Below are 16,634 nucleotides of genomic sequence, written 5' to 3'. Positions count from 1 at the left end.
CTTCCCTTTGAAAGTCTGGTCCTCTCCCACAACTTGCTCCTGCCAAACACTCATATGTTTTTTCTCTTTATGGTTTTGCTTTATCCTAAAAGTCACAAAAGGTTAATTTTAAACCTAGCTTCTTTCACTTGGCATAATGCACTTGGAATTCATCCAAGTTCATGCATGCATTAGCTCTTTATTACTGTTGGTCAGCATGGATGCGGCATGGCTTGGTCAGCTATTCAGGTATTGGATAAATGCCTTCAAGAGGGATTGCTGGCCTGTATGAGAAGCCTATCTCTGACTGTACATAAAACCGCCAGATTGGTTTCCCAAAAGACTGTGTCATTTTACATTACCAGTGTCAATGACTAGTTACTAGTTTTCTGCATTCATTGTAATCACTTGGAATTTGCCGTCTGTTTTTGCTGCAAACGTTAACCATTCTGTATAAAGGTATCTTGTGATACCTTTTCACATATTTATTTATTGCCTTATAGTGGCTTTAGTAAAGAGTCAAATATTTTACCCATTTCTTTGTTAGGTGTTTTTTTTCTCACAAGTGGGTTTCAAAAGTCCTTTATACATTCTATTTTTAGTCTGTGGCTTAACTCTTTGCTGTCTCCCTTTTCTCTTGGAAACAAAGTTCCCCTTGGGACTTTTCAAGAACAAGGTGATTTAATAAATGTAGGTTTGTCATGTGGGAACACTTCCATGAGCCATTTGGAATTGTAGTCTGGGGTTCCCCAGGGCTTAGAGCTCTCGGTGACCAGCAGGTTCGCTGTAATGGCTAAATAGCCCAGTGCCCAAAGACTGAGACCTTTATGGCATTCTTCACATGTGTGCCTCCAATGCTCCTCCCCAGCCTCTTCCTCCCTCTGCTGATACCCTTCTCCTTTCAGCTCTGGGTACAAGAGGCCAGAGCTACACAGCCGCTTCTCCAAGTCTGGAGCTGCCTGTCAGAGGAGAAGGCACAAAGAAGGAAGTGGTAGGACTGCCAGGATGGGGAACAATCTGCAGAGGGGAGACAGGTGAGTCTATACTCCCCGCTAGGCCGGAGGAAAGGGCAAAGGCGCATAAAAGGGGGAGGGGGGAGGCAGTGTTATTCCTAGGGGTAAAAGAAGTAAAGAACTTGGCAAGAATTCAGTGCCTTCTACATGACAGACATGCCAAGAAATTCCTTCTAGGTGTTGCCCTTTGCCTAGAATCTCAGTGAGCCACTTGTGAAGAGAAGCTGAGCTATGGGAAGACTCCCCTTTATTAAGTAGGAGGGGGTCAGTCTCTGAAATAAGCATCCATCTAAAAGTGGATCTCCATTCAGCCTGGAAAGATGATGTTCTACCACACGTTCAAAGATACAACCTTTTAGTTGCTATCTTAAGTTCAAAATGAAGAGCATGGGGCCTGCCTCTCTGAAGCTTCATGCAGTGCACACTCCTGAGCACTGAAAACCAAGTAAGAAGAGGTTTGAAGAGCTTGAGACTCACTTTCATGTTCCTTAAAGTGACAAAGCTTAGTTTCTTGGCTTTCAATGGAAATAATAGGAAAATCCTTACCTCACAATATCCAAAATTGCATGGTGCTAATATAGTGCTTGACACATAGAAGAGTTCAATAATTAATAGATATTTTCATTTTCTTTGACTACCATTTTCATTCACATCAAAACCATCATGATAAAAATAAGAACCATCAAAACTAAGGGACTGTCTAGAGTGTACATGAGGTGATCTAGGGAGAATGGGTTCATCAGAGGTCTTTAAAGGCTATGTTTGGTTCCGTGTGTCTTGGATCTTGCCACTATAAAGTAGAATAATGGGTTTGCCCAACATGTCACTTACCAAAAGAAGACCTGGGTATACTAAGACATATTCCCTGTTCCTTTCTGGGAATTGGCATTGTCTGAGTGTTCTAGATCCCCACAGCTCATTACTAGTTTATTCTGGCATTCTCCTGCAGGATTATAAATCACCATTTTTTAAGTCCAGATGGGAGTTTTTCAAATATAGGGACTGTTTGTTACTGTTTGTCCACTGTATCATGATTCATCCCTGGTTTCTAATGCTATTTCTGGAAGACTTCAGGCACTTGATAGACATTAGATGATTGGAAACTAAGAACCATCTTTTTTCTTTTTCTTTTTGGTTGGTTGTGGGGCCTGAGAGCTGTCCCTGAGCTTTTCAGTTCGAGGCAAGCCCTCTACCACTCGAGCCACAGGGCCACTTCTGGCTTTCTGCTGGTTAATTGAAGATACAAGTCTCACAGACTTTCCTGCCCAGGTTGGTTTTGAGCTGTGATCCTCATATCTCAGCCTCTGAGTAGCTAGTATTACAGGTGTGAACCACTGGCACCCAGCGAAAGAACCATCTTGAGGTGAAAAATACAGCATAATTACAGTGTAAATGAGAAAATAGTGATGGATATCGTGTATGCAGTTTTGTTTTTCAGAATTTGCCATGGAGGGCAAGGTTCTAGTATTAGTGTATTCATTATAAAAATGGCATAAACATAAGATAATGACCTAAACTGGCAATTAGTTTAGAACTAAGTATCAAATTCATCATTGTTATTTTATATTATGTATTTATCAACCATTTATCTTTCTTTGTCTGTGAAGTGCCAGAAGTGTCTTTTGCCCATTTTTCTATTAAGCTTTAATCTATTTTGTCATACTGATAGTAAAAGCTATTTGTACTTTGAAGAAATTAGACCTGTCTTCTAAATGTTTTAAAAGTCAGTTTTCTAGTCTGTGTATCTTAGGCCATCTGGATATTTATAGTTTTATGTTTTGTTATATTTTAAAGACAATGTAAATCTAGAAAGCATTTAGGGTTCTGTCATTGCATTTATGAAATTCTTTCCTCATCCCAAAATAAGACAAACACACACTTTTTGTATCATTTTTATTCTCTTATTGATCATATATATTCTTTTTTTTTTTTTTTTTTTTTTTTGTCGGTCGTGGGGCTTGAACTCTGGGCCTGGGCGCTGTCCCTCAGCTCTTCAGCTCAAGGCGAGCGCTCTACCACTTGAGCTACAGCGCCACTTCCTGATCATATATATTCTTTAGTTAGTGCCAGATAGAATTTTTTTTCCAAACAATCTATCAGTGTTTCAGCACCATCATTTCCACCATTTTTTTTTTTTTTTTTGCCAGTCCTAGAGCTTGAACTCAGGGTCTGCACACTGCCCTTGAGCTTCATTTGCTCAAGGATAGGACTCAACCACCTGAGCCACAGCGCCACTTCTGGCTTTTTCTGTTTCTGTGGTACTGAGGAATCGAACTGAGGGCTTCATACAGGACAGGCAAGCACTCTACCACTATGCCATATTCTCAGTCCCTCTATCATGATTTAAATGGTTCTTTTGATATGTTCAAGAGGCTTGTATTGATTTTGATATGATTTTCAACTTTACGCAGTCATCATCCACTCATCCCACCCACTTCCATTTCTCTCAACACAAATGCTGGGAAAATACCTCCATAGGACAGAAGGACACTTACGCTGTTCTGAGATGTAGTCTGTGTCTCAGAAGGAAGAATCTACCTGAGGAAAATGCAGTCTCTCTCTTGATGGTTGTACATCCTCAGAAAACTTGCTTAGTAATTCTGGCCTCAGTTTCCTTATTGGTAAACAATAGGATGAAAATACCAAGTTCATGGATTTTTTTCTGGGATTAAATGAACTATATCACGTAAAATGACTGGCTCAAAGTAAGCAGTGTTTGCTAGTTACTTTTTCTTTATACTCCCAATATCCAGCAAATGAAAAGATAGTAATTCCTACCTACCCAAACAAAAAACCTAATTTATCTCTTTAATTGCTTTCCTCCCCTTTAATTCTGTGTTCTCTGTCTCTGGGTTTTCTGTATCTGTTGCTTACTGTGGTACACAGGCAATGTCAGTTGAGGAGTTTAGGCCTCTCCCTGTCCCTATAACCTTCCTTAGGGTTATGGTGAGAATTCCTGGATATTTGGGAACACAAAGGCGATCTGAGGAGTATGGTCTGGAGAGGAAAGACTTGGTCCATTATGATATGTTGAATCTTAGGTGTCAGCAGAACACTCAAGAGACACCGTGGAATCTGAGGTTCCAAAACACGAAGCAGAGAACACCCAGGTAAGACACTGTTCAACCTCATTCCTCTAACTTCTGGCCAGGAAGAATACTCTGTCAGTGGATGTTCTCCACATACTCTGCAAACTAAGACACTATTGAAACTTGGTATAAGTTGTAATGGAAGTCAGTGTGAGGGCTGGACAAAAGACAACATCTTCAAACTTTGGACAGGAGATGTTTGACTTTGCTCAAAACTTAGTGTATAATTTCTGGCAACTAATAGATAAGATACATGAGTCCTGATGGGGCCCTTTAAAAAAATAACCGTTTTAAATCTGATCCTGTCTGTGTTTGCCTACCTCAAGCTCCACCCTAGCTATATCATTTTTAGAACTAGGGTTTCTATTTCTGATGTTGTCACACCATCGGCGTCACAATTCCTCAAAGGTTTGTGGAAAGGCCCTTAAATTTACTCTGATGTTATTACACTAATGCAGCCTCACCAGTCCTTGCTGATTTGGCCTTCTGAGTCTCTAGTTTAAAAGAAGTCCCTCTAAGAACAATGTCATACAATATGCAACTAATGTACTAGAGTCTAAGAATCCTAAAATGTGGCAAAGCTAGTTACCCTGTGGCCTATAGAGTTCATTGAATTGTTACCTCTTTTCAGAAGGAGCTTTTTGTGTGGGGGGTGGGGAACACAAAGCCATGTTAGGAGTTGGGGCTCAGTGATTGTCCCCAATTGGAATAATTTCTTCAGTATGAGCTGAAAATCATATATTTTAGAAAGTGGATTGGGCATATATAACTTCTTATTTTTTTAAATGATTACAAGGGCCAAGGGCATTTTAACAAGGGAGACACTGGGGTAGACCCAGGAGCGAGGGATGTGAATGTGGAAGTGCTAGTACATGGGCTGAAGTCATAGAGCTCATCTAATCTGATTCATGGAAGTCATCTGAACTCATCTCAAACCAAAACATCCAGAGTGAAATACAAGAATGTATCCCAGGCTGGGAAGGTGGCTCAGTGGTAGAGTGCTTGCCTGGCATGCATGAATGAGGCCTGGGTTCAATTCCTCAGCACCACATAAACAGAAAAAGCCAGAAGTGGCGCTGTGGCTCAAGTGGTAGAGTGCTAGCCTTGAGCTGAAGAGCTGAGGGACAGCACCCAGGCAAGTTATATGGAAGAAAAAGTCAGCTTAAAAATACCTGTGTGCCTTCTAGGCATCTACCCTGAACAACAGGAACCAATATACAAGGACACGTGCACCTCCATGTTTATTGCAGCACTGTTCGCAATAGCTAGGATATGGAAACAACCTAGGTGCCCCACCACAGATGAATGGATCCAAAAATTGTGGTATCTATACACAATGGAATATTATGCAGCCATTAGAAATGACAAAATAATGGCATTTGCAGGGAAATGGATGGAGCTAGAAGGAATCATGTTGAGCGAGGTAAGCCAAGAACGAAGAGACAAACGGTACATGGTCTCCCTCATAAGTGGATGCTAAATCCAAAAGGTTAGTGATACGACAAAACTAACAGGACTTAAGAAACAAAGAACTCCCGCTCATCTGGTTGAACCACTACTAAATATCCTCATGCTGCTGATCACAAATATGGTATATAACATGTGAACACTGTTATATATTACAGACTGTGGTAGACAATTTGCTCCAGGGAAGTTAGAATGAACTTGTGACTTTGAAATTATGTAATCATTTAATCACAATCAAAAAAAAAAAAAAAAAAAAGAACCTCGGGGAAGGGAGGGAGGGAGGGGATGGTAGGGGGAAAACAATGGAGGGGGTAACAATGTTCAAGAGGAAGTGTACTCATAACCTCACTCATGTAACTGTGACCCTCTGTATAGTAGCTTTACAATAAAAAAAAAAAAAAAAATAAATAAATTCAGTTTACCAGCAAAAAAAAAAAAAAAAAAAAAAAAAGTTATGGATAAAGAACAAAGTTTCCTCTGATGAAAAAAAAAAAAAAAATACCTGTGTGCATATGACCATATAAGATGATATTAAATGAAATGAACCCCAAGATAGGGACACAAGTATTTTCATCTTTCTTGCTATTGTTTTTAACATATTTATAATGTATTATGTGATTTCTTTGTTTTTAACATATTTATAATGTATTATGTGATTTCTTTGTTTCTTTTGTATGTTCTTCCCCCCATGGTATAATCCCTGTTTTCACTGTATTTGATGCCAGTGTCATGCATCTTGTATATACACTTTTATAATTTGGGGAGGGAAAGGAAAATAACAATGCTAAATGCTAAAATAAGGATACAAGTTGACCAATTGTAACAATGAGATATACAAGACACTGTGTTGAAAATAAACTTTACAACTTCGGGGGGAGGAGGACTTGTGGAGGTGGGAAGGAAAGGGATGTTTGGGGAAAAACAAAGGAGGGGGTAACAATGCTTGATAGAAAATGTACTCATTACCTTACTCATGTAATTGTAACCCCTCTGTATAGTATTTTTACAATAAAAAACATATATATATATATATATATATATATATATATATATATATAAAGACAAATGAAGAAAACAAATAGCTTTTGCCAGCTATTACAGGTGACTCACACTTGTAATCTCTCAGGAGACTAAGATTTGAGGATCACAGTTTGAAGCCAGCCTGGGCAAGAAAGTTAGTGAGACTCTTATCTCCAATAAACTACTCAGAAAAGGCCAAAAGTGTGCTGTGGCTCAAGTGGTAGAGCGCTAGCCTTGAGTACAAAGAGGTTCAGGGATAGTGCCCAGGTCCTGAGTTCAAGCCCCAGGACCAGCAAAAACAAAACAAAAAAAACCACTTTTACCAATACTTAACTTTATACAAGGTAAGCAGTATACATATATACATATACATATTTTTTTTTCATTTTGTAAAATAAGAAGTTGTGACTCAATTTGCTTTGAGTTCTGGATCCAGTAATTCAGAATCTACCGTCTCCTTTCATCTCACTCTCAGATCCCCTTAGAGAACCTGGTTTCTTAGTATTGGTCAAACACAGTAGTTTCCTTTTGATGTTTAATTGCAGAAGTGGGAGATATAAGCAAATGGCTTAATGAGTACTGAAGGAGGCCTGAAGAAGAAGGAGAGCTTTCAGGGCTCTGATGGTGTACAGATTCTGGAGGCTGATAGAACTTGCAGTCAAGCTGGTAGCCAAAGTCATGGCCACAGTTCAGTCCTTTCCTTTTCTGCTTCTTCTCAGGAGCTTGAGAGGAAAACTCGCAGGCAGGGACATTTTTGAATGGTGCTTTCCACATGCTTTTACATAATGTAACTGGTAAAGTATTTTATAAATGGTTTACATATTCAATCATATAGACAATTAACTAAGCCCGATTCAGAAAGAATGATACTTAGACTTTAGCCTAAGTCTCTGACTGCTGAGAAATTCCAAGCCTATCTACCATAAAATGTAGATGTCCAATATTTAGCTATACTATTGGAGTCAAGGTGGTAGATCTAATGATCATCTGGTCCAACTAGAGTTGATTTGTTGTTGGCTATTCATTCTTTTATTTATATCTTCATCAGATATTTATTGGAAACATATTTACTGTGCTTCAGGTGGTGTCACCTATACTGGTGATACATACCACCATGAAGGAGTTAAATATGGTCGCCAAGTCTGTGACACTTACGTTCTAGAGTAGAATATAGATGAGTGAGCAGAAAATCATAATGTAGTGCAACAAAATTCAACAAGTAGTGAAATCCTGAATTAGACTTCTAAAGTGTCCAAACCTTTATGTCTTGACTTCCTGGAGACAGTTCTTGTGCCCTTTGTCACAAATGAGTGAGAAGAGAGAAGTCATTTTTCCCTGAATACAAGCAGTAGGAAGGAGGTAGCTAGGTCATGTATGATACGTGCTTAGTTAGGAAACAAAACATTTCCCCAGAAAATGGCTATCGCAGGTTGACTATCTGAAGAAAGTTGCAGAAGCCTAGCTTGTATCATTTCTTTTTTGCATTTTAGATGCTGGGTTCACCACTCCACGGAAGGGTGTTTCTGCTTGCCATGGTAAGTGGAGAGGTTTCTCTTAGGAGACATTTCCCTCTGTGTGGTATGGACAAGCTACTTGCTTGCGACAACCAGCTATCCATGCCACAGCTGAAGCCAAGCCTGGCACTAAGCCCCAGATGCAGTCACCTGAGAGTCAATCGGAGAAGCCGCTTGCATGTCTGCTGGGAATCAGGAACCATTATCTCATAGGCAGTAGACTGTCCTCACATTGGTGAGACTCAGATGTCAGGATGAAGCAAAGCTGGCTACTCCGTGTTCCCAGAAGCACATATTTGTGTCCTTTGCATGGAGAGTGAACAGTCCAGATGATATATTTCTAAACTGAGACACTATTTTTAAGAGATGCTTAAAAACTAATTAATGGCCAGGTGATTGATAATGACATTAACCTGACAGCAAAACAGAACCTATGGTCATCCTTATAGGAAATACGTCTTTTGTCTCCTGAGATGTATGGAGTTTTCCCAGGAGGTCTTCTACACAGTGCATCTAATGGATGTTTGCTTGTTAGCAGGGGAAGAGATCATACAATAAGAATGAGATAAAGCTAATCCTGGTTCCTCAAATTATATTTTGTAAATCAAACTCATAGTTTGTCAGAACCTTTCTCCTGAAATGTAACTTATTATGACAGCGTATTTCTCCTTCTGTAAGTAAACTCTATATTAAACTTAGAAAAAGAAGGGGAAGAGGGGGAGGGAGAGGAGGAAGAAAGAAAGGGAGAGACAGAGAAAATATATTTAGGATATATTTCTACTTGGCATCCTCTTGTATTTTTAATTGTTTATTCTGTTATTTTATATGTTGAAAGAGGGATTGAAACAGGCACATGAGCCAGGCAGCAGCAGCTCATTCTGTTTTACTAGCAACTCAGGAGGCTGAGATCTGAGCATCACAGTTCAAAGCCAGATGGGCAGGAAAGTCCCTGAGACTTGTATCTCCAATCAACCACCACAAAGCTGGGAGTGGAGGTATGACTTAAGTGGTAGATTGCCAGCTTTGCTCGGAAAAAGCTAAGGGATAATACCCTGACCTTGAATTCAGGCCCTCATATCAGCACAAAAAGATAAAGGAAAGAAAACATCAGAAAGAAAAAGAAAAGAAAGGTATGGAATTTTAACGATTGGAATTGAGTTTCGCCTGGTGTGGTGGCACATACCTATAATCCTACCCCTAGGAAAGCCAAGCGAAAGGATCTCAAGCCCGAGACTTGAGTTACCTAGTGAGCAACTGTCTCAGAAGAACAAAAGATAAGTTTTGACTAAGATAAATTTTCATAGGTTAGTATCATTTCTTTTAAGAGTCCCTGGGTATTGAAATAACCAACTTACTTTCCTCTTTCATTTTACAGGAAAAAAGGACGCACCTTGAAAGCAAGACAAAGCTCCCCAAAGGGAAGTAAGTCTGCTTCTCTGGCACTGTCACTCATGGTGGAGTTGTGTTTTCCAAACTGTCTCTGCCCTCTGCTCCTGGGCAGATTTATAAACAATACCTGCGCTTATGGCAGCAATATACCCAAATGCACAGCTCTTATCCCACAATCCTGTGAGCTCAGTGAGGCGGTGAGGTTGGCTGATGGATCGCCACAGTCCTCCGTTGGAACCTGCCTAGTCTGGAGGCTGAGGAATTAAGTGGAACCAACAAATGTGAAAAGTGAAGTGTGAAATGTGAAAAGTGAAGTGAAAGACAAATGGACTGCAAAGCCAGCGAGGTCTTGAGAGTAAGGAGAGGTGCTGAGGGGTTTTACACAGGGGCAGGTAGGATCACATCTGCATTAAGAGATCACTAGGATTGCTGTGAGAGAAATAGTAGCCAGAGTGGCAGGAGCCTTTGTGGAAAAACTACTTGGAAGGTAGTACACGTTCCCTGAGACACATCTCTCCTTGAAGTTAAGAAGGGAAAAGAAATCAGGGGGAGGATGATGAAGAGCAAGCATCACAAGGAAGAGAGTAATGAATAAAGGGTAAACTAAAGACAGGCCATTGCATTTCTAAAGAAGAGAAGGAAGAAATTTCGCCTTCCTGGCTTTAAAGAGGATGTTGTATCTCATTCATTCATACACTCAATCAGTCTTTGTAATGAGTCTGAAAAATTTATTGTTAAACCTCAGAAAGGCCTTAAACTGAAAGGGGCTCTCATCTTGCAGTGATGTGCTCTTTTTGAAAATACAGACTTCCAAGACGGATTGCTAGTGTAAGGCAAGGGAGTAAGCTTTTATGTCTCAAAGACAGCACAATCAATCACCCTCTGTACCCACAGGGGAATGGTTTCAAGAGTCCCAGTGGATACCCAAATCCATGGATGCTCAAGTTCCTTATATAAAAATAAGCAGTACTTACTTATTATTTGTGTCCATTTTTGCTTATTATTTGTGTCCATTTTTAAAAATCAACTTTCCACATATGAGAGAGAACATGCAACATTTGTCCTTCAGAGTCAGTCTTATTTCACTTAATATTATAATCTCCAGGTCCATACATTTTCCTGCAAGTGACATGATTTCATTCTTTATGATTGAATAATGCTCCATTGTATCTGTGTGTATGTATGTATTTTCTTTATGTATTCATCTTCTAATGAGTATGTAATGTGGCAATAATAAATAGTGCCAAGATAAATGTGGGTGAAAAGATACTTCAATTATTACACAATCCATTTATTTAACAATAAAAAACACCTACAATGACAACAGGGTTTATACCATGGGGGAAGAACATACAAAAGAAACAAAAAAAAATCACATAGTACATTAAAAACAACAGTGACATAGAAAAAACCTCTTGTGTCCCTATCTTGGGGTTCATTTCACTTAGCATTGTATATATGGTCATATGTACATAGCTTTTGACCTTTTCTGCTTGTTTGGTAAGATTATTGTGGACAGTGCCCTGTATCTTGTACGTACATTTTTCTAATTTGGAGAGAAGGGAAATAACAAAATGCTAAAACAAGGATACAGGTCGACTCGTTGTAACAATAAGACATACAAGACACTAAGTTGAAAACAAACTTTACAACTTGGTGGGGGGAGAAAAGAGTTGGCAAGGTGGTGAGGGAAGGGATGGTAGGGGAAAAACAAAGGAGGGGTAACAATGCTCAATAGGAAATGTACTCATTACCTTACTCATGTAACTGTAACCCTTCTGTACAGTATCTTTACAATAAAAATATTTTTTAAAAAAACACAGATAGATATGATATATAAATAAATAATCTAACCCTCCCAACTGGAACCATTGTAATCCAGGAACAGTGAGTCCCAAGAAACCCTCATCTCCATCAGAGAAAAAACTTAGAACACACTTGATAGAATACACTAGGTGCCCAAACCCAAAGACCATTTTCTTGTCATGTAATAAGAGAAGCTCTCATTGGCCATAAAATTTATGTAATTGTGAGAATCTGGAGAAATGTAAATCTACGTGCATTATGGGAGCCTGCATGAACACATCTGCCTTTTAACAGTCTTCTATGAAGGACACCTGCTTACTGATCGAGTGGGTGTGCCACTTTCAAAAAGCTAGTAGATATGTTCATTTGCCTCTCTGCTGCATGACCAGAGCAATTATCTTTTAGTAAATTAAAAACTTGGCCTGCTGTGTTGTCTCTGCCAGCAGCTTTGGAAGGAGCTCCTCTTCTAAGTACCCTTGAGCTCCAGTCTCCACACTACTTGCTATTTCCTGTTGCCTGCAGCCCAAACCACGCCCTCTTCTGTATGTTGAGTCTCTCCCAGGCCCTGGTACTCTGTCTATATTGGCCTGTATGCCCCTGGAGGACAGGACTGTTTCTGATGCTTTTTTTCTCACCAGTGGCTTATGTGGAATAAGAATGTGTTGTACTATGGGTAAAGAAAGAGAAGGGAGAAGGGGGTACGATTTCCTACTCGGTAATTCACCAAGTTGTGACTGAGGGAGTTCTGTTTCTTCTTGAGATGACCTTGTAACTCCCCAGCAAACTATTGTAGATCTGAAAATGCTCAAAGGGTTGCTTGTTGTTTTTTTTTTCTTGACTTTCTTGTGGTTTAGACTCCAGCCCCCACCCGTGTCAAATCTTTCCCTGACTTGACATTCATTCACTGTATTTACTTTCTACAGATGAAAGAGTGACTCCTGTTCCCATCCAGGTAATATGCCCCTTTCTGGCTCTAATATGGAAGAAAGGCCTTCCATACCAGGGCAGTGGGTGAATTCAAGACCAGTACACGGGCCTGGTGGCAGATGCAGAAGCACCAAAAAGTGAACATTAGATCTATTTAGGATAGACAACATGCTGTGTGCTTGACAAGCTTCATTTCATGGGGGAACTAAGACATCAGGAGATGTACCCCAAAGCTAGACAGACATAGAGCCAAAATTCAAATTCCAGTCTTACCATATACCCGTTTTTTCCCATGCTCCTTCCTGCATTTGCTTTTATGTCTTGAGTCCACCATTGACCTTCCCTTGTTTTGTTTCCTTGTTTTGTTTGTGATAATAATCTCTTTAATGAGTACTTAAGTATCATAACCCAATTATATCTCTTTCATAAGAAAGAGTTGCCGCAGGACCTTGAGACACTGAGAAGCATCCTGAGTGGTCAGGGGCCACTCTGGAATATGTGGCAGAGAAGACAGCCATAGGGATGTGTGCTCTGAGTAACATGAAAGTTCCAACTGCTTGCTCTGGAGCTTAGGGTAAAGGCACCCATTTAGGACACATAGCTGGAAATGGGAAGGAAGTGGTGGTGGTAGACTTTCTCCAGGATCAGTCCCATGTCAAAGCTAAATGTGAAAAACATGGCAAGAGGCCACCTCTTAATGATGCGTTTCCTTTGACCCACAGACCCCAACAGAGGAGCTGTGCTACGTCCTCATCAACCATAGTGCCTTCAGGAAGCAGCCATCAGGAAACTCTGCTGAGGTGTACTATGAGAACATTGCCTACAAAGCTGAGAGGCCCCGGCAATCTTTGGGAGGGACAGAGACTGAATATTCACTTGTCCATGTGCCTTCCACCCCTAGGTACCCACCTCACCCAGAAGGTGACTATGACCTTCTCATGCCTAGCAAAATCTCTCACTCTCTGCAATAGCCAAGGTGCCATGCACAGCCCCTTATGAGATTCAACTGCCCCATTTTCCAATGAAATGATTGGACTAGAGTTTGTTAGGCTGGGGGATTTGGGTGAGTACAGGCATGAGGCACAAAGCTCTCCATCTTGCTTCTTCTACAAGGTCTCTGTAGAGAAAAAGCTGTCATGCACAGGTCCATTTACATTCTGTTCGATGTCCAACATCTGCAAGTCAACCACTATATTTGAGAAAGGAGGTGACATCTTTGGATTGAAGTGGTATGAAAGTACTTTGTAATGGGAAAGGCTCTCCCATCTTTACAGCTGTGTCCACCTCAAAAGGCTGTTTTTATGCCTAGGCTCTTATAAAATAATACCATGACTTCTACTCTGAAGTCGGAGGAAGCATATGTCTATATATATGTATATGTATATAATTTAAGTGTCCCCCAAAGGGGGACACTTCTAGCAGTGACCTTCTAGCTCTGCTCTGTTCCCCACAGGGTTCCTTGACTCATTAGTCCCTGTGGTTGATTATGTGAGGTGAATCAAGGGATTACAGTTTTTATATGATTTTCTACTGTGAGGCAAAGAATGAAAATCCTGGCCCTATGAATACTAAGCTAATGTTCTGACACTAAATTACAACCCCTACTCCTCTTACAAATCTTTAATAAGACAGGCGTGGGCTGGGAAGGTGGCTCAGTGGTAGAGTACTTGCCTTGAATGCATGAGGTCCTGGGTTCCATTCCTTAGCACCACATATGCAGAAAAAGCTGGAAGGGGCGCTGTAGCTCAAGTGGTAGAGTGCTAGCCTTGAGCTGAAGAGCTGAGGGACAGTGCCTAGGCCTACAGTTCAGGTCCCACAACCCACAAAGGAAAAAACAACAACAACAATCGTAATACCAGAGAACGATGTAGCAGAAAGACTTTCAGAGATCTTTTAATTCTGGTGTGTGTGCTTTTTCTTTTTTTTGAGTGGGGGGTTCTCAAAGAGAATAATTTGCTCAATGATACAATACGGTTTGTGGCAGAACTTTATCTAGAGCTTTTCTTTTTTTATTGTAAAGGTGATGTACAGAGGGGTTAATGTTACATAAGTAAGGAAATGAATATACTTCTTGTGGAACATTGTTATCGCTCCTCGTTTTCTCCTGCTATCCCTACTCCCACTCTTCTCCCCTCAAGTTTTAAAGTTCATTTCAAACAGTGTCTTGTGAGTATCACTATTGCATTGGTTCACCCTTTGTGCAATTCAGTGCCAATTATATACACTAGAAGAGCCTCTAGTGTACAGATGTCTCAAGATTAAGCTGTATCACATACAAATAAAATATCTACATGAGGAAAATACCACCTGCACACTCCTTTTTTAATAAACATTCTTGGATATGCTGGTTTTGTGTGTGCCAGTCCTGGGGTTTAATTCAAGACCCTGACACTATCCTTGAGCTTTTTTCACTCAAAGCTAGTGCTCTACCACTCGGAGCCACAGCTCTACTTCCAGGTTTTTGGTGGTTGAGGAAGATGTCTCAGACTTTCCTGCCAGAGCTGGCTTTGAGCCACAATCCTCAGATCTTAACCTCCTTAGTAGGAGGTTATAGGCATGAGGCACCAGTGCCCAGCCCTCTGTAAGTTCTGATCATTTGTTTTCCCTCATATTTTCTTTAAAATTTCTAGAATTACATTTATTCCTAAATCTCAGCAAAGTATGGCCCATCATCCATTTTGTAGATAAAGTATTTTTACAATACAACCATACTTACTTGTTTACATAATATCTGTGGTTGTTCAAATACAATAGATTATTTCTGTATTTGTGTCCTCTACTTGCCATTTTTATTTAACTCACAGCCATTTTCCTAGTTCTAGAGGCATTAAAATAGCAAATAGATTGCTGAAACAAACATATATTTGGTTACTATTTTGTTCTCAGAGCTAAATAACTTTACTATTTAAAATGCACGGAGGGTAGAGATAGTTTTGTGATAAATCATTTGCCTAAAATACATAAAATTATATATAAATATACATATGTATACATATATAGATATACAGAGAGAGAGAGAGAAAGCGCATGCCCAATGAGGACAAATCCAGTGGTTTGAAGTTGACAGAGTCAACCAGGTTTTGTTGATTCTTCAACCAGTTGATGGTCAGTAAGAGCTGACCACATTTCATTATCTTGATATTTACTAGTTTCCTATTTATAGCAGATTTTTTTAAACAGGAAATCTTTAGCCAGAATTTACTCTGGTTCAAAGGGAGGTGTTTTGGGTGGCAGGGAATATTGTTTAAGACATATCATGGCCTATGAAGAATAGTATTGGACTCAAGATAGTTATCAGTGATTCAAATTCTCTTTCTCCTCTGCATCCTTGAGTTAATTTCCACAAGCTTTGTTTACCATCCATGAGAGAATAATCTTATACATGTAAATCATCTGTCATAGACCCTGAATATAAATGAGCAAATCAAAGAGTAAAGAGAAACAAAAATATTTTATAATGTATGGAGACAAACATGCTGACACATTTGATGATCCAGGGCTACTTAGCAACCCCCCAGCAAGGCAGAAACACCAAACCAGTGGGTTTATCCTGAAATTTTTCACATGGATGCTAAACCTCTCTGGAAGTTAGTTTTGGTGAAACATTCCCAGTACAATATGATAAGCTAGATTTATTTGAGTCTTATCTTGTGAAAACTACCTGCCCCAGATGGAATGTACTTCTTTTCAGGATCATATTAAGTACAAATAGTTAGCCAAGATCAAATTAAGTATAAATTCTTGGCCAAAAAATCATCTTATACTGAAATTAGGAGGATTATAAAAGGGTATTATTATTTTTTAACAGAAGAGGTAGTTGAGAGGGCTTCAAAATACCTGCTCTGATATGTACATAATATTATTTTTATTCAATAATATTATTATTATTCAAAAATAACAATAATTTAAAAGAAAAATGAAAAAAATCTATATAGCATATACCATATAGATTTCTGTAAGTTTTTATTTTTTAAATAGGTGGATGACTCTCTCTTAAGATTGTGGGGAAGTCTTCTGCTCTTTTAAAAAATGTTATGTAGGTCTTTAGTTTGTACCTCTTCATCTATTCCCATGATTCAGGGGTTGGGTCTTTTGATAGCATCTCAGGTCTCAAGCTGCATTCAATTTTCTTTAGTATTTTCCCTGTGTCTGACTAATCTACTTCTGACCTATCTTCAATCCTTGATGTTTTATTCCACTCTATTAGCAAGTATTTGAACTAAGCTTTTATTTGCTTACTGAGTTTTTCATTACTCTGCAGATACTTGTTGAAATCATATGATACACTAGGTTTTAGACTCATTATTAAGATCCGTGGTTCCTAAAAACTCATCTCCTGTAACAAAATAGTTTATATGTAAGTGTATTTTTTCCCAAATTCCTCAAAATGCTTCTATCACACAGATTAATTCTTTCCATACCAATCGTGC

The 16,634-nt window shown here is 39.4% G+C and overlaps 1 protein-coding gene across 1 annotated transcript; it reads left to right on the top strand.

Moving 5' to 3' along the window:
- Positions 1 to 943: 943 nt before the first annotated feature.
- Gcsam (germinal center associated signaling and motility) lies at positions 944 to 13,867 on the top strand. The gene is made up of 6 exons (XM_042676920.1): positions 944 to 1,013; positions 4,034 to 4,102; positions 8,059 to 8,103; positions 9,458 to 9,504; positions 12,201 to 12,229; positions 12,927 to 13,867. Exons 1-6 carry the CDS (start codon positions 985 to 987, stop codon positions 13,173 to 13,175), a joined length of 468 nt encoding a protein of 155 aa, XP_042532854.1. The 5' UTR covers positions 944 to 984; the 3' UTR covers positions 13,176 to 13,867.
- The last annotated feature ends 2,767 nt before the right edge of the window (positions 13,868 to 16,634 follow it).

The sequence above is a fragment of the Dipodomys spectabilis genome, unplaced genomic scaffold (assembly GCF_019054845.1).
Source record: "Dipodomys spectabilis isolate Male_0828 unplaced genomic scaffold, ASM1905484v1 ptg000032l, whole genome shotgun sequence".
Classification (NCBI taxonomy): Eukaryota; Metazoa; Chordata; class Mammalia; order Rodentia; family Heteromyidae; genus Dipodomys; species Dipodomys spectabilis.
The sequence above is the reverse complement of the archived record's forward strand: the minus strand, read 5'-3'. Positions and strand labels throughout refer to the sequence as shown.

Coding starts and splice junctions, on each gene's coding strand:
- Gcsam (XM_042676920.1), top strand. CDS start 985: ATGGGGAACAATCTGCAGAGGGGAGACAG. Junction 4,103..8,058: donor ACGAAGCAGAGAACACCCAG/GTAAGACACTGT, acceptor TTTGCATTTTAG/ATGCTGGGTTCACCACTCCA. Junction 12,230..12,926: donor TGACTCCTGTTCCCATCCAG/GTAATATGCCCC, acceptor TTTGACCCACAG/ACCCCAACAGAGGAGCTGTG.